Below are 22,633 nucleotides of genomic sequence, written 5' to 3'. Positions count from 1 at the left end.
CACCTTGCCTATCTAAGAGCGAAATTAAGCAGCGGAAAACTGGACCCCCCTGTCCAGTCTAGTCCAGCATGATTGACCCTACCTTTGGTGGTATGGAACCCAGAAGAGTGGTGGCGCTCCAGAAGAAAACCCCTGCAGCCATGATGGCTCGACGACTGTGGCGATCACCCAGGTAGCCAAACACGGGTGCAGTTATCATGTACGTTATCACAAACACCGTCTGCAGCAGCCCTCCTTGGGAATTCTTCAGCTTGTAGTGGTCTATCACCTGGTCCAGCACCCCTAAAAACCATAACAGGAGGCACAACATGAACTCAAGATGTTAAGCATTCTACAACCCATAATACCCCCCTGAACACTCTGGAACGTCACCAAGGAAGGAGGAAAGAAACTAGGAGTGAGGGGCATCATATTATACCTAAAGGCCATGAATAGTGAGTTTTAGTGCTATGTACTTAGCATGCGTAATGGCGTTGTGTACGTAAGAATGCTACATTCTGCAGAGAGAATGCATGCAAAACTTCTGCTCATGCGCAATGTGCAAACCGCAGCATTCTTAGATACACACCATTACAGACTAGACATACACAGTACTAGAACTTGCTCATGTATGCCAGTCATATGATCAAATTATATCTGGGCAGGCATTGGAGGGTGATATGCTGCAGCATAAACCGCACACTTTGTACATGCTCTCCAAGCATAAAGCAAAGGTTACATTAAAAGAGATGTCAAAGTTTTCAAGCCCATAAGGAACAAATTTGCACAGAGTAGTGGGCGGAAGAGCTCAACAATTATGCACTCATTGAACTGAACATGGAGCAAGCAAATCTGAGTGCCAATCGGTGCAGATCATTGGAAGATCTCATGATGTGCCTGCTTTCGGAGGTGAACTAATTGATGTATAAGAGTGCTGTATACGAGACATAATTGTTGTACATGAGACCACAAGAATGAAGTGGCTTCAGACATTAGAATATGGACCTTAATAAAAAAGTTGAAGCAGTATAAGTATTAGCAAAAGAACCAGTAAGGGCATGTATAAGCATGTTTCTCACGTTATCAAGTTGTATGCACAGTCGTCTGATGTGTTGCAACAGTACTCGCAGTATCTAAATTGTATGCACTTATTGTTAAATGTGGGTGCGTTCATGCCATCCAAGCCATTTCACTTATAATGAAGTATTGTTGCTTGCTTGCCTGCATACAAAATAAAATACACATAAGGAGAACTGAAGTGCAAGAAAAACCTTGCCAATGTAAACACTCTGGTAGCACTACAATTCCTCGGCCATGATGGATGTAGCAGTGCTTGTGAATAGGTTTTGGTGCCAAACTACTTTAAAATAAATTATAATCACCTTCTTAACTCAGACTAAAGATATGACTTCTGCCACTGACTGCTTCAAAGATGCTGGCATGTCACTCACATAGAAAAAAAACATGGCTGATCCCTCTGTCATAGGAATCGGTATAACACGAAAGTGAAATGTGCCTTTACAGACGTAGTTGAGCGTTTGTTACGCATTCTTTCGCCCCAAGCGCAAAGGAATGAATGCTACAGCAACAAATTGTAATGTCACACGAAGAACGGCAAGCAGCTCGAAACTTGCAACACACTGCTCAAGCAGAAAGGGCGCATGGAACGAACATACACAAGATCAGCGCGAACTAACTGTCACAGTTGTAACTTATTTCTGTGTGAGCAGTGCACTCCTTTCGCAAGAGCGGCCGCTGCAGTGAGCGAAGCGACCTTCGTGCTCTCAATGTAAACTTGCGGTGAGAGCACAAGACGTACACACCACCGCCATTGTGAGGTAAGCTCGCGCACGAGCGACCACGCCCTGTAGAGGCGCGCGCTCATCCGCGTGGGGCGACAACCTTTAAAGCGCACTCTTCGAGATCTTCGCGCCATCTCGCTAGTGATAACGAAAACACGCTGATGTACCACCGATCTCAGAGTACCACTACCAGCAAATGGTGTATATAAATAGCTCGCCGTTAGCATGGCAAGAAACGTGCTGTCTGTGGCCGAATCGTTTCACGCCCGGCGCTGCGGAGCGAGGGGTCATAAGTTCGACTCCCGGTGACAGAACTTTTTCTTCTGGTTTTTTTCTTTGCCAACTGTTAATATTTATATTTTACAACGTCATATCCGTGACGGAAATATGTCAGTGGAGCTGTGGTGGAACCCGGCATAAAACACTTTCGTGTTAAAAAATGTAGTATTTTTTCAGGGAAACAACTATAACTAGAAAAAAAATTGTGTGTGCGTCTTTCGAGTTTAGCAAAGAAACGAATAAGCGCTACACTCCGAACGCACATAAGAGGTCCATTTGGACCCGCCACGGTGGTCTAGTAGTGATGGTGCCCGGCTGCTGACCCGCAGGTCGCGGGATCGAAGCCCGGTCGTGGCGGCCGCATTTTCGATGGAGGCAAAAATTCTTGAGGCTCGTGTGCTTATATTTAGGCGCACATAAAGAACCCCAGGTGGTCAAAATTTCCGGAGGCCTCCTCTACGGCGTCCCTCATAATTATATTGTGGTTTTGGGACGTTAAACCCTAACAATTATTATATTAAGAGATGCATTTTGGTATCTGGGACGACATGCCGTTTTTCCTGACCATATTCTGCAGCGACGCACCTTTTTTCAAAAATTGTCACGCGAGTTTCCGGTCTGACGTGACAGGAATGACTAATTTCCTGCGCACCCAATGCACTCAGTTTTGGTTTCGCCTAGATTGGGGCCTTGATATCGGTGATTATTATCTCGTAATGCGTGCATTTTTCGCAATTTTTTAAAAATGGGCATGTCATAAATTGTGATGTCCTACAACTCTTCCGTATAAAAAATAGATTTTAATTATTACTTTTAGGGTCTTCCGACCCTAAAAGTAATAATTAAAATCTAATTAACTAATATCTGTTCATCAGTCATTTTAATGTAACTTTAGGAGCGGCAAAGCTTTTCCGCCTCGGCGTAGAGTTCGTTTGCAAAGACGACAGTGGCCCGACTGTCATAGCATTTTTATAAAAAATATGTATTGTCTAAAAAAACACCCTGCATATGAATAACCTTTTCCTGCAGTTGTCTGCTGTTATCTGCTGTACTCTAACTTTCACAGTGATGCATTCCTTCTCTTGTTTCTCCTCTGAGCGTAGTTTGGCGCTCAAGCGGAGCTCATCCGCAGTCGAATCGGCACTCATGTAATGTCAGCGCCCGCAGCATCGAGCGGCCGCTACTGCGGGTTTGTCAAGCGGCTGATCGCAAGACAAAGCTTGCTGAACCATGACACCTGGCTGCACATTTGTTGGTATGGAGCTACTGATTTGTGATTATGTCAGGTATAAGTATTTTGAACAACTTATATAGAGTTTCAGCAGATAACGAACGACGCGGCCGCTAGGCTGACTTAATCACATTTGATGCATTATAAATTGTTAGCAACCAAAATAATGCAACGTTTTTTTTAGGCAGAACGATAGACGACGTCCCTGACTTCAATCAGAGGGATTTTTTTAAATTAAAAATGGCCTTTTTGAGAAAATTGCTTTCAAAGTTCGGCGTTTTTTGTAAATCACTTACGTTTCAGCCCAATTATCGAGTAAAATGGAGCGTGATAAAACCACGAAAATCATCTTAAAAGAGCACGAAAGTATCAAAGTTAACATGTACTGATTTTTATTATCCTCACTTTATCTTGTTTGCTGCAATAAATTCCTCAAATACAGGTATTTTATGCGATTTGTCAAGTTTGTGAATTTTTTGTTCAAAAGTGCTTCAACAAGGCAGGAAAATAATAGACGCATGAGATTGTATTTAACTTGTTCTTTGAGGGGAATAAATACTGTGACCGAGAAGTGCACCGTTTTTTCCCTAGGTGCGCTCAAAATTCAGAAAATCACTAAATTGGCGGAAAAGTGTTTCTTACGGCCAAAATTTGTATATTTTTTTTCAGGCGAACAAAATTTTTTTTCGCGAAACTAACTTCGAAACCATTGTTCTGGGTGTAATGCCTAGACCTACAGCAAATTTCATCAAAATCGGGAATGGTGACCGGGATCTCGTGTTCGATCTTATCTGGACACACCCAGTACGGCTACCCGTGAGGCGGAGAGGGGATTCGCTTCCGCGTGGCGGAAAAAATCGGTCTCGGACCGATTTTCTCGGGTCCGGCTCGCGGCGTGGTTTTCCGGCCGCTTAGGCGGCGAAGAGAGTGAATTTCCGTTGAGTTCTGCCGCTTTCGCGCCCTTCGAGGCCAAGTGTGAACGCGCCATAAAGCTCGTTCACACCGAAGGTCGAAGCGGAAAACAGAGAAAACATCCTCGCCAAGCGGCTGAAGCGGGCGGAAAACGTGGCGGCTAGTCCGATCGCTCGGGGGCCGATTTTTTGCCGCCCGCCGAAGCTCTCCGCTTTGCCGCAGCCAATCAGAACGTCATACGGCGGTGGCGCTGGTGTATCTTTGGGAGAAGCAGTGTCACGTGATAGCGAAACATGCGCAAAAGCGCGACATGGCCCGCCTCCTCGGCCACGCGGGCAGCCAAAAGAGCCATGCAGCCACGCGCACTCGCCGCCTTGAAAAGCCCGCTTGGCAGCCACCAGCGCCACCGCCGCATGGCGTTCTGATTGGCTGCGGCAAAGCGGAGAGCTTCGGCGGGCCGAAAGAAATCTGTCCCCGAACGATCAGACTAGCCGCCTCGTTTTCCGCCCGGTTTTCTCCGGGGGGAATTTTGTAAGCGTTCTGTCACAGAACGGAGGCGTTGACGGGACGAAACGTCACGAGAGGACGACAGGAATCTTAGAAGAATTTCTTGTTGGGCGAGTTGGTGCATGACTTAATGTAGGATATGTGCGCAAAGCTCGGACGAACACTGGAAAAAACAGAAGTAGACAGAAGGAGCGCGAACTATCAATGATGTATTCGTTCCTGAAACAGCTTATATAAGCTTCTTCAACATCACAAGAAAAGGGGTTAAAGAAACATTTATGCCCACCGCATGTCAAGCAAAACCTGCGCAAAAATTGCCTTTTATCTCATATGGGTTAACCGAAGTATCGCTTACGCGGAATGCAAGTCGACACAAGATTAAAAACCGAAAATAAATATAAAGCTTTACTTTCAAAGCTACACGCGTTTTTCGTACAGAGCAATAACTAAGCAAGCCATCTTGTTCGAAAACAAGATAAAAAGAAACAAAATTCGAGAAAGTGGCGAGGCGGCATGACTTCGCCGGTACCTATACGTCAGGGGCGTAGCCAGGGGGGGTTGGGGGGTTGATCCCCTCCCCCCCCCCCCCCCCCGAAATTTTTCAGTTTTGCTTGCGCAATATACACGCGCACATACAAACGCACGCACGAACTACATAAAGTATGGCTGACCCCCCCCCCCCCCCCGAAAAAATTCCTGGCTACGCCCCTGCTATAAGTTCGTGACACACAGTGCACCGTGTCTTAGCGTTGGCGTCGATACGCACGCTACCGTAAGTGCTTTACGCTATACATGGAGCTGTCCAGTGCCAGTGCATGACATCAGACCTGTTTCGTCAATCAGAGAGAAAGCAGCTGCCGGCCAGCATGCCAAACCCGTCAACTTGGCCACACCATACAGCTCAGAGCCGTATGATACAGCTCACTTCTTTTAAAAGCTGCAGCTGGAGCTATACGTTATCAAAACAGGAGTACGCGCAGGGCAGTAGAGTACCCACGGATTGAAACGCGAAAATTTAGAGCTAATAATGCACACACTTTCGTTTCCAGCGTCTCCAGTTCGTGTCATATCGCGTAATTTTGACTCGAACACTTACATCAGAGCGAACATCTCCTTTCGCGGCAAGATTTGCAGCAGCGACATGACGCGGTTATTACGACCAGTTACTCATAGCAGTCGCAATACAACAAAAAATGATGTGGCGTTTCAATCCGTAAGTACTGTACGTGCATTTACACGTACCGAGCCAAAGTTCCGAACACAAGATGACGAAATGTATTACCATGCATGCAACCGAAGCAAATAAATACTGTTTGGTTTTGATTCGTGTTCAACACGCTACGATTTCGCTCCGGTTCGGAGAATGAACATCTATAACGGTTCGCAAAGCAGTTCACTACCTGAACCGCTTCGCGGCACGGCAACCTGCCGTGCGCGGTAAGCTACCGGCAACTCCCCAAACCACCTTGAGCTGCAGCTGTTCATGTTTATGTTTATAACAATACAAAAAAATATTTTTATTAGACTTCACAGCCCGCCTCTATAACTTCTTGCTGTGAGAAAGGTGGGGTCCTTCGGAATATGTCGACCCCGCCTTTCCAGACGACCTCAAGTAGCCACTGATATCCCTCGTTCCTTGAACATTCGTCTTTATCTTAAAGGAGTACTGACATGAATTTTAAAATTTTTCGGGTTGTTGTTCTAAATGAAAGCAGTTGTGTCGAGAACCCTAAACAGAGTGTCGTGGTGCCTGGGGATTATTGCATATATTTTTTATTACCGCATTTTTCAACCAGCAGTTTCGGTTTCGAAAGGGCGGCTTCATAGTGACGTGTCAAGTCTGCCCGTGACGTCACGGGCAGACTGCAACCCACGAAATATGTACCTGCTGTCCTTTGCTGTCAGTCGAACGTGGTTCATGATGAGTGAACTGTCATCCAGTGTCTCCGACAGCGATTTCTGTGATTTAGCTGCATGCAGAACCCAGATTTCGCAAACCAAGTGAGCTGACTTAAACGTCATAGGGCTCTCCTGCATGGGCTCTCCATGCAGATGCTGGGAGATGAAAACATTAAATCAAACTTAATATTTATACGTGTTTCCCGGATGCGGTGTGGGGAGAGCGTTAACACTACATGCCAAGGAAACCAAAAACGTCCGTTTTGCTGCACTTCAAAATCGTGTCAGTACTCCTTTAAATCCAACGTTTTCAGATTACTTCAGTTGGCAAGAGCGCGGCTTTCCAGTGGCGCGGAGCGGCTCGCCGCGATCGCCAACCAGGCGGGGATGTTGGGATTCATACTACGCTAGGCATGACATCCCACAAGTGCATAATTTTTTACAGGTAAAAATGAACTAAACTGTGTTCTAAGGACGTTAAACTCTTCACTAATCTCAATAAGTTTTAATTAGCCAATGTGGCCAAATTACGACAGAGAGACTTTGAAATATAATGATGTCACACTGACATGCTTTAATTTTATATTTTGCTTGTGATAATGAACCACTCAGAAACCGTTCACAGTAAGCACGTGCTTAGGAAAAGGGACAGGCAGAAACAAAGACACCAACTTACAAGCAGTTTTTTTTTTCAAAGAGAAAAACGAATGTAAGCGCACTGTGAAATGTGTTTTTTCCACAACATGTGTGCACTGTAAATATCTTCCAAATGGATTCTTACTAACTTGACCAAGCTTCAACCCTGAATGAAATACCTAGCCATTGAATGAAATGGAATGGTCACTGAATTAATGACCATAGGGTCCTCCAAGAGTAGCTTCTCAGTCTAAGCCGATCTAGCATTTTCATTTAGTGTTCCTTTAAGAGCACAGTCCAGAGGAACATCATGATATCGAGGGATGCTCACCCTGAGGGCCCAGTACCATCCGTGCAGCGCCTCAGCCACAGATGCACCAACAATGTAGCCCATGCCACTGCACAGAAAACTCGAGTCAGCAGTGTTTGACACAAAAAAACCCATATCTTTCACACAGTCATGGCACTAAATCTGTACAAATGTGAAAAGCAAGTGTGCGAGCAGCAAACAACAGTGCCATCATCCTTGGCCCATCAATTTCAAACTGTACTGGCTAAGCAAATTTGCCCATTTCCTGAATTAGATGTTTACCCTTCAATTCTTGAAATAAAAGGCAGAGGACGAATAAAATAAGAAGACGGACAATAGCACTGACTTACAACAAGGCTCATTTGTCACAACCCCGCAATATATACCAGTGCAGTCTATAACAAAACAAAGGAACGATAAAAATGATAAAAGCAATGCAACGATCAAAGCCATTCATAATCATTACTGTACATCATGAACATCACGTGCACAAAAGTGCTCAAGAAAAATCAATTTTTTTCTTCGATGAGGTGATCGAAGGCCTGCTGATGAACACGCTGCCTAGCCTAGTCATTTCTGAAGCCTATAGATTTCGCGTAACAACTGGTCCTGATGACGTTCGACCACAACATAATGCTGGAAGCTGCGAACGCAGCCACAATCTCGGCAGTGAATACCAAGGTGGCCCGACGCCGCAGACGAAAAGCTGTAAGTGTTTCCTTTAGCTACTCATTCAAACACTGACCCATTTGGCTGATGTACCTCTTGCCGCAGGACTGGTCCTTTTACCGGTCCTCTGTCTTTTGCACTGTTTTTATTTCGAGTATGTCGTATGAACTTGCCCAGGCATCCACTTCTGCCCCTTCGATTCCTTTTTCAGCCTTTAGGCATCCCGCAACAACGCAGCAGGAGCCCTGAACAACATATGCAGCAGCGTATTTATGCCACACCATTCCTCTTTGATCGGCATCACCAATGAACTGACACGGGTGCATTCGCTTACAAGCACAAGTCACTGAGACTACAACAGGCAGACCACGAATTCATTATTCACTTGCAGAGCAATTTAGGCATGACTAGCACTCTATTACAGGCTTCTGCCACCCAGATTCACTATCACGGTGCCTGCCAGCAAGAATTCGTCAAAGCCGCAGTTCTGCAGATAATTACGCAACAGTAAACGCTCGTTCATTCGGATTTCACGGCACTGGGAAAAGTGTACGAATTAACGGAATACCGAATTGTCTAAAGTATCTAGAAAAAAAAATTAACAAGTGTCTTCTAGATCGATACATTTTCATTTACTTGATGAATACGTAAATCCAATACTTATTTTGCATAAGAGCATTGTAAAAGCCGCAATTGTCGACATTACTGACTTCGTTCACAATGTCACCGCGGCTCAAGACCCCGGTTTCTTAAGCTGGAACGTGCTGCTAACCCATCCTTCATTACGTACGACCACCACACGTACATGAATATAATCGTTCGTCCATCACAATGCAGCAAGCCAGTTTTATGCCAACGTGCGGACCGCAGCTGAAACTCTTCAACAGCTTCCACCAAGTTTCAGTTTGATGACAATGCGCTTCGTGCTAGGTGTGCTCCGAGGACCATCTGAATCAACCAGGTTGCGGCCAAATATGACTGAATTAACTAGAGTTTGACGTCATTAAACAATACATATGCTTGCCAGGACCAGAGAACACATCCGAATTACACGATTTCCCGAATTAACGAGGTTTTACTGTATTCCAGATCCTGAAGTTGGTATGGCTTTCACATAGAGCCCTCTTTGTTATCCCAATTACAATGAGCCCGCTAAACTTATTAGCTCGATAGTTAAGTACCAGATTTTGGTTAATTTGGGACTAAATGCCATGTGCTGCCTGTCACCACACGGCTTCCACCCCTGATGGCATGCCAACAGTGGAACTGCCATCTTATTTTGAAACAACCATTTTTAAAAATACTTAAGGTATTCTTAAAAACACGCGGTATACGACCTATACTTTTCAATCAACAAGAAAAAGTGCAATCGCATCTTGAAAATAAACTGCACACAGCCAGCTAGATACATCAATAGATGTACACATCGACTTCAGTCTAATTTCTTGCTTTCAATTAAACCACATCAGCAATATTTAGCGCCCTAGAATTGTTGAGAACGCAACACTGCGTGCATAGGCTGTTAAAAGTGCCTCAATTGTCATCTCACGCTTATTAAAAAAAACCGTACAGCTGTCAGAGTAGCACCCAGGCTTTATTGCTATTGTTGCTGAAAATTTTATGTTCCTTAGGCGTTCCGTAGTACAGACAAGCATTTGTGAGGACCCAAATAACATAATTTCGGTTGTATAACAGAAGAAAATGCTGGTGGTCAGAAACAAGCAACATACTTTAATTAGAACGTGCTAATTAACAAGGCACATCAAACTGATCGAATCAACCGATACCTGTCACAATAAAGCTGATAAAAACTGCACTTACATGACTTATGTAACACCGAATCTGCATCCAAGAGTCTAAACAGGATCCAGTAAGCTTAAATTCAAGAGTTCTCAAGCACCGTACAAAGTTTTATGAATTTCAAGGCCATATTGATATTTCAAGGATTATTTTTACATAATTCTCACGTACCTCTAGCGTGCTACCTGGGCGTTCCCTTGAAGTATGTGCTTGAGAACCCATAGGGGTGTTTCAGAAGTACTAACCTAGACCACAAAAGTGACAGGCTACCGAAGAAGAGCTGGAGCACTTACCTTCCTACGGGGATGGCAAAGTAGAAGGCAGCCAACATGGTGCTTCTGCGTGGTCCTGAGAAGAGGTCCCCTATGACTGTTGGGGCCACAGTGGAGTAGCTGGCCTCTCCAACGCCCACCAGGCCACGCAGCAGAGCAAACAGTGCAAAATCCTGCAAATTCACGGCAACACCCTATGCAACCATTGCAAGCACGGCTAGTCACTGCAGCACTCCCAGTAGCAACATGCAACTTGTGCACTTCCCATGGATGTTCGCACCACAGCGCAGTGTAACAGTCTTTGTGCCTAACGAAGTGCCGTTGAACATTATGATGTATTAAAACGGTCTATTATGTGCACAGTGGACACTACACAAACCTTCTGTTCCTTACTGAAAGACGTAGAGACTTTGTTTTGTTCATTTCGGTTACATGTGGCCTTCACCAAACCACATGCTTCACAAAAGAGGGCAATTGGAATCATCACTGCACACTTGTAATGAAGCACATGAGGAGAATTTACATGTTCTGTCAACGTATCCGTTTTCCATTCAATACAGTCTGCAACTGCACATCAAATTCTGCGCAACTGGAAATTATACGCTCTCTTTAGTTAAACTACTCTTGAGCCATGGCCTTTTTTGCATGTTGCAAGAAGAAACTATGTGTTGTGTGAAGTTTTTTTTTGTGTGTGTGTGTGTATAAGCTCTCTTCAATGTTTTGGCAGTGTGCACACGTTCTAACACTTGTTTCTTTAGGTTTTTTTCATTCCCGTATTTAATGTGACATGTCTACCTGTACATTTCTTTATTTGTTCATTATCCATCAGCATACCTTCTAGAGCAATTTTATCCCTTATAGCACCTTGCCTATCTAAGAGCGAAATTAAGCAGCGGAAAACTGGACCCCCCCTGTCCAGTCTAGTCCAGCATGATTGACCCTACCTTTGGTGGTATGGAACCCAGAAGAGTGGTGGCGCTCCAGAAGAAAACCCCTGCAGCCATGATGGCTCGACGACTGTGGCGATCACCCAGGTAGCCAAACACGGGTGCAGTTATCATGTACGTTATCACAAACACCGTCTGCAGCAGCCCTCCTTGGGAATTCTTCAGCTTGTAGTGGTCTATCACCTGGTCCAGCACCCCTAAAAACCATAACAGGAGGCACAACATGAACTCAAGATGTTAAGCATTCTGGAACACATAGTACCCCCCTGAACACTCTGGAACGTCACCAAGGAAGGAGGAAAGAAACTAGGAGTGAGGGGCATCATATTATACCTAAAGGCCATGAATAGTGAGTTTTAGTGCTATGTACTTAGCATGCGTAATGGCGTTGTGTACGTAAGAATGCTACATTCTGCAGAGAGAATGCATGCAAAACTTCTGCTCATGCGCAATGTGCAAACCGCAGCATTCTTAGATACACACCATTACAGACTAGACATACACAGTACTAGAACTTGCTCATGTATGCCAGTCATATGATCAAATTATATCTGGGCAGGCATTGGAGGGTGATATGCTGCAGCATAAACCGCACACTTTGTACATGCTCTCCAAGCATAAAGCAAAGGTTACATTAAAAGAGATGTCAAAGTTTTCAAGCCCATAAGGAACAAATTTGCACAGAGTAGTGGGCGGAAGAGCTCAACAATTATGCACTCATTGAACTGAACATGGAGCAAGCAAATCTGAGTGCCAATCGGTGCAGATCATTGGAAGATCTCATGATGTGCCTGCTTTCGGAGGTGAACTAATTGATGTATAAGAGTGCTGTACACGAGACATAATTGTTGTACATGAGACCGCAAGAATGAAGTGGCTTCAGACATTAGAATATGGACCTTAATAACAAAGTTGAAGCAGTATAAGTATTAGCAAAAGAACCAGTAAGGGCATGTGTAAGCATGTTTCTCACGTTATCAAGTTGTATGCACAGTCGTCTGATGTGTTGCAACAGTACTCGCAGTATCTAAATTGTATGCACTTATTGTTAAATGTGGGTGCGTTTATGCCATCCCAGCCATTTCACTTATAATGAAGTATTGTTGCTTGCTTGCCTGCATACAAAATAAAATACACATAAGGAGAACTGAAGTACAAGAAAAACCTTGCCAATGTAAACACTCTGGTAGCACTACAATTCCTCGGCCATGATGGATGTAGCAGTGCTTGTGAATAGTGTTTGGTGCCAAACTACTTTAAAATAAATTATAATCAACTTCTTAACTCAGACTAAAGATATGACTTCTGCCACTGACTGCTTCAAAGATGCTGGCATGTCACTCACATAGAAAAAAACATGGCTGATCCCTCTGTCATAGGAATCGGTATAACACGAAAGTGAAATGTACCTTTACAGACATAGTTGAGCGTTTGTTACGCATTCTTTCGCCCCAAGCGCAAAGGAATGAATGCTACAGCAACAAATTGTAATGTCACACGAAGAACGGCAAGCAGCTCGAAACTTGCAACACACTGCTCAAGCAGAAAGGGCGCATGGAACGAACATACACAAGATCAGCGCGAACTAACTGTCACAGTTGTAACTTATTTCTGTGTGAGCAGTGCACTCCTTTCGCAAGAGCGGCTGCTGCAGTGAGCGAAGCGACCTTCGTGCTCTCAATGTAAACTTGCGGTGAGAGCACAAGACGTACACACCACCGCCATTGTGAGGTAAGCTCGAGCACGAGCGACCACGCCCTGTAGAGGCGCGCGCTCATCTGCGTGGGGCGACAACCTTTAAAGCGCGCTCTTCGAGATCTTCGCGCCATCTCGCTAGTGATAACGAAAACACGCCGATGTACCACCGATCTCAGAGTACCACTACCAGCAAATGGTGTATATAAATAGCTCGCCGTTAGTATGGCAAGAAACGTGCTGTCTGTGGCCGAATCGTTTCACGCCCGGCGCTGCGGAGCGAGGGGTCGTAAGTTCGACTCCTGGTGACAGAACTTTTTCTTCTGGTTTTTTTCTTTGCCAACTGTTAATCTTTATATTTTACAACGTCATATCCGTGACGGAAATATGTCAGTGGAGCTGTGGTGGAACCCGGCATAAAACACTTTCATGTTAAAAAATGTAGTATTTTTTCAGGGAAACAACTATAACTAGAAAAAAAAGTTGTGTGTGCGTGTTTCGAGTTTAGCAAAGGAACGAATAAGCGCTACACCCCGAACGCACATAAGAGGTCCATTTTGACTCGCTACGGTGGTCTAGTAGTGATGGTGCTCGGCTGCTGATCCGCAGGTCACGGGATCGAAGCCCGGTCGTGGCGGCTGCATTTTCGATGGAGGCAAAAATTCTTGAGGCTCGTGTGCTTATATTTAGGCGCACATTAAAGAACCCCAGGTGGTCAAAATTTCCGGAGGCCTCCTCTACGGCGTCCCTCATAATTATATTGTGGTTTTGGGACGTTAAACCCTAACAATTATTATATTAAGAGGTGCATTTTGGTATCTGGGACGACATGCCGTTTTTCCTGACCATATTCTGCAGCGACGCACCTTTTTTCAAAAATTGTCACGCGAGTTTCCGGTCTGACGTGACAGGAATGACTAATTTCCTGCGCACCCGGTGCACTCAGTTTTGGTTTCGCCTAGATTGGGGCCTTGATATCGGTGATTATTATTTCGTAATGCGTGCATTTTTCGCAATTTTTTAAAAATGGGCATGTCATAAATTGTGATGTCCTACAACTCTTCCGTATAAAAAATAGATTTTAATTATTACTTTTAGGGTCTTCCGACCCTAAAAAGTAATAATTAAAATCTAATTAACTAATATCTGTTCATCAGTCATTTTAATGTAACTTAGGGAGCGGCAAAGCTTTTCCGCCTCGGCGTAGAGTTCGTTTGCAAAGACGACAGTGGCCCGACTGTCATAGCATTTTTATAAAAAATATGTATTGTCTAAAAAAACACCCTGCATATGAATAACCTTTTCCTGCAGTTGTCTACTGTTATCTGCTGTACTCTAACTTTCACAGTGATGCATTCCTTCTCTCGTTTCTCCTCTGAGCGTAGTTTGGCGCTCAAGCGGAGCTCATCCGCAGTCGAATCGGCACTCATGTAATGTCAGCGCCCGCAGCATCGAGCGGCCGCTACTGCGGGTTTGTCAAGCGGCTGATCGCAAGACAAAGCTTGCTGAACCATGACACCTGGCTGCACATTTGTTGGTATGGAGCTACTGATTTGTGATTATGTCAGGTATAAGTATTTTGAACAACTTATATAGAGTTTCAGCAGACAACGAACGACGCGGCCGCTAGGCTGACTTGGTCACATTTGATGCATTATAAATTGTTAGCAACCAAAATAATGCAACGTTTTTTTTTAGGCAGAACGATAGACGACGTCCCTGACTTCAATCAGAGGGATTTTTTTTAATTAAAAATGGCCTTTTTGAGAAAATTGCTTTCAAAGTTCGGCGTTTTTTGTAAATCACTTAAGTTTCAGCCCAATTATCGAGTAAAATGGAGCGTGATAAAACCACGAAAATCATCTTAAAAGAGCGCGAAAGTATCAAAGTTAATATGTACTGATTTTTATTATCCTCACTTTATCTTGTTTGCTGCAATAAATTCCTCAAATACAGGTATTTTATGCGATTTGTCAAGTTTGTGAATTTTTTGTTCAAAAGTGCTTCAACAAGGCAGGAAAATAATAGACGCATGAGATTGTATTTAACTTGTTCTTTGAGGGGAATAAATATTGTGACCGAGAAGTGCACCGTTTTTTCCCTAGGTGCGCTCAAAATTCAGAAATCGCTAAATTGGCGGAAAAGTGTTTCTTACGGCCAAAATTTGTATATTTTTTTTTCAGGCGAACAAAATTTTTTTTCGCGAAACTAACTTCGAAACCATTGTTCTGGGTGTAATGCCTAGACCTACAGCAAATTTCATCAAAATCGGGAATGGTGACCGGGATCTCGTGTTCGATCTTATCTGGACACACCCAGTACGGCTACCCGTGAAGCGGATAGGTGATCCGCTTCCGCGTGGCGGAAAAAATCGGTCTCGGACCGATTTTCTCGGGTCCGGCTAGCGGCGTGGTTTTCCGGCCGCTTAGGCGGCGAAGAGTGAATTTCCGTTGTGTTCTGCCGCTTTGGCGCCCTTCGAGGCCAAGTGTGAACGCGCCATAAGGCTTGTTCACACCGAAGGTCGAAGCGGAAAACGGAGAAAACATCCTCGCCAAGCGGCTGAAGCGGGCGGAAAACGTGGCGGCTAGTCCGATCGCTCGGGGGCCGATTTTTTGCCGCCCGCCGAAGCTCTCCGCTTTGCCGCAGCCAATCAGAACGTCATACGGCGGTGGCGCTGGTGTATCTTTGGGAGAAGCAGTGTCACGTGATAGTGAAACATGCGCAAAGGCGCGACATGCCCCGCCTCCTCGGCCACGCGGGCAGCCAAAAGAGCCATGCGGCCACCAGCGGCCACACGCACTCGCCGCCTTGAAAAGCCCGCTTGGCAGCCACCAGCGCCACCGCCGCATGGCGTTCTGATTGGCTGCGGCAAAGCGGAGAGCTTCGGCGGGCCGAAAGAAATCTGTCCCCGAACGATCAGACTAGCCGCCTCGTTTTCCGCCCGGTTTTCTCCGGGGGGAATTTTGTAAGCGTTCTGTCACAGAACGGAGGCGTTGACGGGACGAAACGTCACGAGAGGACGACAGGAATCTTAGAAGAATTTCTTGTTGGGCGAGTTGGTGCATGACTTAATGTAGGATATGTGCGCAAAGCTCGGACGAACACTGGAAAAAACAGAAGTAGACAGAAGGAGCGCGAACTATCAAATGATGTATTCGTTCCTGAAACAGCTTATATAAGCTTCTTCAAACATCACAAGAAAAGGGGTTAAAGAAACAATTTATGCCCACCGCATGTCAAGCAAAACCTGCGCAAGAAATTGCCTTTTATCTCATATGGGTTAACCGAAGTATCGCTTACGCGGAATGCAAGTCGACACAAGATGTAAAAACCGAAAATAAAATATAAAGCTTTACTTTCAAAGCTACACGCGTTTTTCGTACAGAGCAATAAACTAAGCAAGCCATCTTGTTCGAAAACAAGATAAAAAGAAACAAAATTCGAGAAAGTGGCGAGGCGGCATGACTTCGCCGGTACCTATACGTCAGGGGCGTAGCCAGGGGGGGTTGGGGGGTTGATCCCCCCCCCCCCCCCCCCCCCCCCCCCCCCCCCCCGAAATTTTTCAGTTTTGCTTGCGCATATATACACGCGCACATACAAACGCACGCACGAACATACATAAAGTATGGCTGACCCCCCCCCCCCCCCCCGAAAAAAATTCCTGGCTACGCCCCTGCTATAAGTTCGTGACACACAGTGCACCGTGTCTTAGCGTTGGCGTCGATACGCACGCTACCGTAAGTGCTTTACGCTATACATGGAGCTGTCCAGTGCCAGTGCATGACATCAGACCTGTTCGTCAATCAGAGAGAAAGCAGCTGCCGGCCAGCATGCCAAACCCGTCAACTTGGCCACACACATACAGCTCAGAGCCGTATGATACAGCTCACTTCTTTTAAAAGCTGCAGCTGGAGCATATACGTTATCAAAACAGGAGTACGCGCAGGGCAGTAGAGTACCCACGGATTGAAACGCGAAAATTTAGAGCTAAGTAATGCACACACTTTCGTTTCCAGCGTCTCCAGTTCGTGTCATATCGGCGTAATTTTGACTCGAACACTTACATCAGAGCGAACATCTCCTTTCGCGGCAAGATTTGCAGCAGCGACATGACGCGGTTATTACGACCAGTTACTCATAGCAGTCGCAATACAACAAAAAATGATGTGGCGTTTCAATCCGTAAGTACTGTACGTGCATTTACACGTACCGAGCCAAAGTTCCGAACACAAGATGACGAAAATGTATTACCATGCATGCAACCGAAGCAAATAAATACTGGTTTGGTTTTGATTCGTGTTCAACACGCTACGATTTCGCTCCGGTTCGGAGAAATGAACATCTATAACGGTTCGCAAAGCAGTTCACTACACTGAACCGCTTCGCGGCACGGCAACCTGCCGTGCGCGGTAAGCTACCGGCAAACTCCCCAAACCACCTTGAAGCTGCAGCTGTTCATGTTTATGTTTATAACAATACAAAAAAATATTTTTATTAGACTTCACAGCCCGCCTCTATAACTTCTTGCTGTGAGAAAGGTGGGGTCCTTCGGAATATGTCGACCCCGCCTTTCCAGACGACCTCAAGTAGCCACTGATATCCCTCGTTCCTTGAACATTCGTCTTTATCTTAAAGGAGTACTGACATGAATTTTAAAATTTTTCGGGTTGTTGTTCTAAATGAAAGCAGTTGTGTCGAGAACCCTAAACAGAGTGTCGTGGTGCCTGGGGATGTATTGCATATATTTTTATTACCGCATTTTTCAACCAGCAGTTTCGGTTTCGAAAGGGCGGCTTCATAGTGACGTGTCAAGTCTGCCCGTGACGTCACGGGCAGACTGCAACCCACGAAATATGTACCTGCTGTCCTTTGCTGTCAGTCGAACGTGGTTCATGATGAGTGAACTGTCATCCAGTGTCTCCGACAGCGATTTCTGTGATTTAGGCTGCATGCAGAACCCAGATTTCGCAAACCAAGTGAGCTGACTTTAAACGTCATAGGGCTCTCCTGCATGGGCTCTCCATGCAGATGCTGGGAGATGAAAACATTAAAATCAAACTTAAATATTTATACGTGTTTCCCGGATGCGGTGTGGGGAGAGCGTTAACACTACATGCCAAGGAAACCAAAAACGTCCGTTTTGCTGCACTTCAAAATCGTGTCAGTACTCCTTTAAATCCAACGTTTTCAGATTACTTCAGTTGGCAAAGAGCGCGGCTTTCCAGTGGCGCGGAGCGGCTCGCCGCGATCGCCAACCAGGCGGGGGCGCTGCGTTCGCGTTAGGATTGGTCTCGGCGCGTCGTCTGCTACTGCTCTACTGACTGAAAGGGGCCCACAAGCTACTACCACAACGATTAACTCGATGTGATAGTGGCTCTCATTTCACTTGGATCGAGTGAAACGCGCGTTTTAGTTGTATCTGAGCATTATAACAAGAAACAAGCAGCATGTAAGACAGGACATGAAAAAAAAAAAAGTTAAAGACAAGGTACACACGCACAGTGCGCTTACCTTCATTCCGTTACCCGTTGTAACCGGCATTAATTTCTCGCCAGTATATGCGCAAATCATCTTAGGCTCCCGTAATGCTCAATCACATTCCAAAATTACCTGAATATGTATTACGCCTGCTGTTGAAAAGCCAGCAAATCAAAAACCAACAAGAAAGCCAGAAAAACACGTCCTGTCGTTTTCATTCGATTTCGTGAAACAGAATGCAACAGGTACATTATTTGCAGTGACGTATTTACGGGTGTGTGCGAGTATTCGAAAATTTCGATATTGAAATGGCACAGTGCCTTCTTCGATTCTATCATCGAATCGAATAGCAGTCATTTGTAAGCCCGAATATTTCATGAATATTTCAAAATGTCAACTGCAATGACTCAAGGTCAAAATTGGCGCAAGAGTACGATAACTGTCATCCCTGTAACTGTTATTCCAGTGCGTTCCTCCCGCCATACACCTACAAATGCTGTGTACCTATAGCATGTGCCCATTCTAATACGTATCGACCTTATTTTACAGCAAAGCTGTATATGAGTGTGGGCGAAACCTAAATTTTCAACATGAATTTTCGGCAATGTATATACTTTCATGTATTTATGTACCCACTCACACGGGCCGTGAAGGGCCTGCTGTATACTTAAAAAAAATGGAATGCACTTCTATCTGCCATCCAGGGGCGTAGCCAGAAATTTTTTTCGGGGGGGGGGGGGGGGGGGGTTCAACCATACTTTATCTATGTTCGTGCGTGCGTTTGTATGTGTGCGTGCCTATATACGCAAGCAAAACTGAAAAATTTCGGGGGGTTTGAACCCCCCCAACCCCCCCCCTTGGCTACGCCCCTGCTGCCATCGTCCTAACCGACCTTTCTTTCTGAAATTACTTCTCATGTAATGTCTAGTTTTGAGGCCTTTGAGTATAATAAATAAATAAATAGATAAATAAATAAATAAATAAATAAATTTTCACCTCATTCGCTCATTATAATTTCCTGAAACTTGCCGAGTTACTAAGGTAGCTGACTGGGCTGGTTGGATATTCATACCGATAATAAACAGCGCGAAATGAATGAATGAATGAATGAATGAATGAATGAATGAATGAATGAATGAATGAATGAATGATTACGAGGACGTGAACATCAATTTACATTTGATCTAATTAAGAACGGCTGTTTCATGAATTCGTGGCTTATTCAAAAAGTATACCTTGTTCAATTCTATTCGCTTCTGTCAATATTCCATTCGGCCTCAAAAATCACTATTCGCACACCCCGCAACCACTACGTCGGTTCAAGCTGGTTACGATGACGGAACTGTACGGTAAGCCTCCACATTATATAGCTTTCATTTCTTTTTTGCGGATGCGACCTTTTCTGAAGACCTTAGGCGTTTGCAAGCGTCTTTGGCAGCAAAATGCTCTGCAGCAGTGGTGGTCCGCCTCGGTGGTGCAGTGGTGCTCGACGGATGACCCGAAGGTCGCGGATCCTAGCCGCTGCGATCGCATTTCGATGGATGTGCTAGAGGACCGTGTGATGTCACTGCACGTTGAACACCTGATGGTCTAAATTTCCGGATGCAATACAACGACGTGCTTCATTATCATGTCGATCGTGGTTTTGGCACGTAAATACCCCAGATATTATTGTAGCAATGGTGTCCTTGTGAACGGGACAACAGACACTTATTTTGTCACATCACAGTCCCGAAGTGCGCCAACAAGTGTTCAAAAAGTGTCGAAACAGACCCAGTTCATTTGCAGCTAACCTGAAAACAAATTGGTTTTAATCCCTCCAAACATAAAAAAAGCTCGCATGAAGAAATGTCGGCAGGGTTCTATTTGGTGTCGCAGAAGTCTGTTGCCAGACTCAGGGGTCAATGTTGCCAGTCTGCCGCCAGATTTGGCGGATAAATTTGCCCCTGCGGTTTCAGCTTTCCCGTAAGGCTTCTGTGTCATCCGCGGTGCATTTCGAAAGTGCCTGTGCGACATCGGCCGTTTTAATGAGCGGAACGAACGGACCCCGCGTGTTGCAGAAGTCGGGGCGCGTTTTTTCGCTGCGTGCGCCGTACAATTAAGATATCTGACTCGAAGTAGGGAATCCAGGCGCAACGACTCGTTTGAGTCCACGTACGCGTAAGGGAAACTGAATTAATCGCAGAAGCCCGGACACGCGTGTGCGCCGTACGTGTTGCAATACATCGGACTCGTGTCCCCGAAGTACAGATTATCTCCGTAGCTGTGCGTGCCGTGTCGACCATGCGCAACGACGCTCACACTTCCGATCGCATCGGTCGACGAGTATGAAACATACATACCACGGCTGGAGAATTGATGCACGTCGCATTTATCAGTGCTAGCTACGCGCGTAGGCTGCTTTATCGCCGCTGCTGGGCGACACTGCTAGGTCTGAGCTGGTGGTGGGAGGCGCGCGACTCGTGGAACTGTAAATGGGGGGCCCTACATGGAAGAGGGGCTCCACCCACAATAACCACAAACAACCAAAATTCCAACTAATGCATATTTATTTTCTCCTCTGATCGCAAAGAACGTTCTTCCCGGCACGACCGTGTTCAGTGACGAGTGGGCCGCATACCGGTGCATACCCGGCCTCGTGAATGCCAATGGGACGCCGCCAAACCTCGACTGGCACACCGTGAACCACAGCGTCTACTTCATCGACCCTGCAACAGGCGCCAACACGCAACGCATCGAAAGCGAGTGGCAGAAAGCAAAACGACGACTCGTTCGCAACGGCAACAAAACGACTCCCGCTCTGATGCGTTCTCACCTCGCCTGGCTGTGGTGGAGGTCCGTGAACGCACGTCCCAACGTGAAGGACAAGTTCCTTCGGCTCATCGAGGCCATCGCACGCCGGTATCCCCATTGAGGACGATAGTGCGACAAATGCAGATTGTACAACCTGCTGTGTGCGTTCTTTTGTTTTGTTTTCATTCGTTTTTGTTACTTTTTGCTAGCGCTCTAACAAGCCCGGAGAAAATAAACATGCATTAATTGGAATTTTGCTTGTTTGTGGTTATTGTGGGTGGAGCCCCTCTTCCATGTAGGGCCCCCCATTTACAGTTCCACGAGTCGCGCGCCTCCCACCACCAGCTCAGACCTAGCAGTGTCGCCCAGCAGCGGCGATAAAGCAGCCTACGGGCGTAGCTAGCACTGATATATGCGACGTGCATCAATTCTCCAGCCGTGGTATGTATGTTTCATACTCGTCGACCGATGCGATCGGAAGTGTGAGCGTCGTTGGGCATGGTCGACACGGCACGCACAGCTACGGAGATAATCTGTACTTCGGGGACACGAGTCCGATGTATTGCAACACGTACGGCGCACACGCGTGTCCGGGCTTCTGCGATTAATTCAGTTTCCCTTACGCGTACGTGGACTCAAACGAGTCGTTGCGCCTGGATTCCCTACTTCGAGTCAGATATCTTAATTGTACGGCGCACGCAGCGAAAAAACGCGTCCCGACTTCTGCAACACGCGGGGTCCGTTCGTTCCGCTCATTAAAACGGCAGATGTCGCACAGGCACTTTTCGAAATGCACCGCGGATGACACGGAAGCCTTACGGGAAAGCTGAAACCGCAGGGGCAAATTTATCCGCCAAATCTGGCGGCAGTCTGGCAACATTGACCCCCGAGTCTGGCAACAGACTTCTGCGACACCAAATAGAACCCTGCCGAAATGTCGCGGCACGGGACTTGCCGAAGCGTACCCCGAACAACACAGCGCGCTGCACCTCGGCATGTCGAGAATCGGCGCTTACATTTCGCGGTATCTACTCAAATACGTACGCACTATTACAGCAAAGTGCATTGGTGGAACGCGAGAAACCTCAGAATACATGAGTGATTAACGCGCGAGCACGAACAACGCAGCAAAAGCATGCAGCTGAAGCAAGCGTCGCCCTTCGTACTGCATCTCAACCGATCTCAACGCTACGCCAGCGCCACCTTTCGCGACGGCGACAAAACCTGGCCGCCTCTCAAAGCTAGTTTGCAAACTGAAATAATCTAAAAACGTTGTTTAAATCCAACACCAACTCCCCCCACAGTATTGGGTGCACTGCGCAACACTTTGCTGGAAAGGGAGCCACGGGGCGGGGAGGAGGTTAACTTTACATTTTTAGCATTTTTTTTTCACCAGTTACGTTTTTAGCCGTACATTCTTAGCC

General features: G+C 45.9%; 1 protein-coding gene across 4 annotated transcripts in view; it reads right to left on the bottom strand.

The window, feature by feature from the left end:
• The window catches only part of LOC119391592 (protein spinster), a 104,322-nt gene that overhangs the window by 41,046 nt on the left and 40,643 nt on the right, over positions 1-22,633 (bottom strand). For 3 of the 4 annotated variants that reach the window (XM_049414907.1, XM_037658388.2, XM_037658391.2), the window contains exon 2: positions 83-282. In XM_049414907.1, coding sequence (XP_049270864.1) covers positions 83-282 — 200 coding nt within the window. Of the gene's footprint in view, positions 1-82; positions 283-11,240; positions 11,441-22,633 lie in introns of all 4 variants that reach the window. The other variant, XM_049414906.1, reaches the window with a different exon arrangement.

Source organism: Rhipicephalus sanguineus, chromosome 4 (genome assembly GCF_013339695.2).
Source record: "Rhipicephalus sanguineus isolate Rsan-2018 chromosome 4, BIME_Rsan_1.4, whole genome shotgun sequence".
Classification (NCBI taxonomy): domain Eukaryota; kingdom Metazoa; phylum Arthropoda; class Arachnida; order Ixodida; family Ixodidae; genus Rhipicephalus; species Rhipicephalus sanguineus.
The sequence above is the reverse complement of the archived record's forward strand: the minus strand, read 5'-3'. Positions and strand labels throughout refer to the sequence as shown.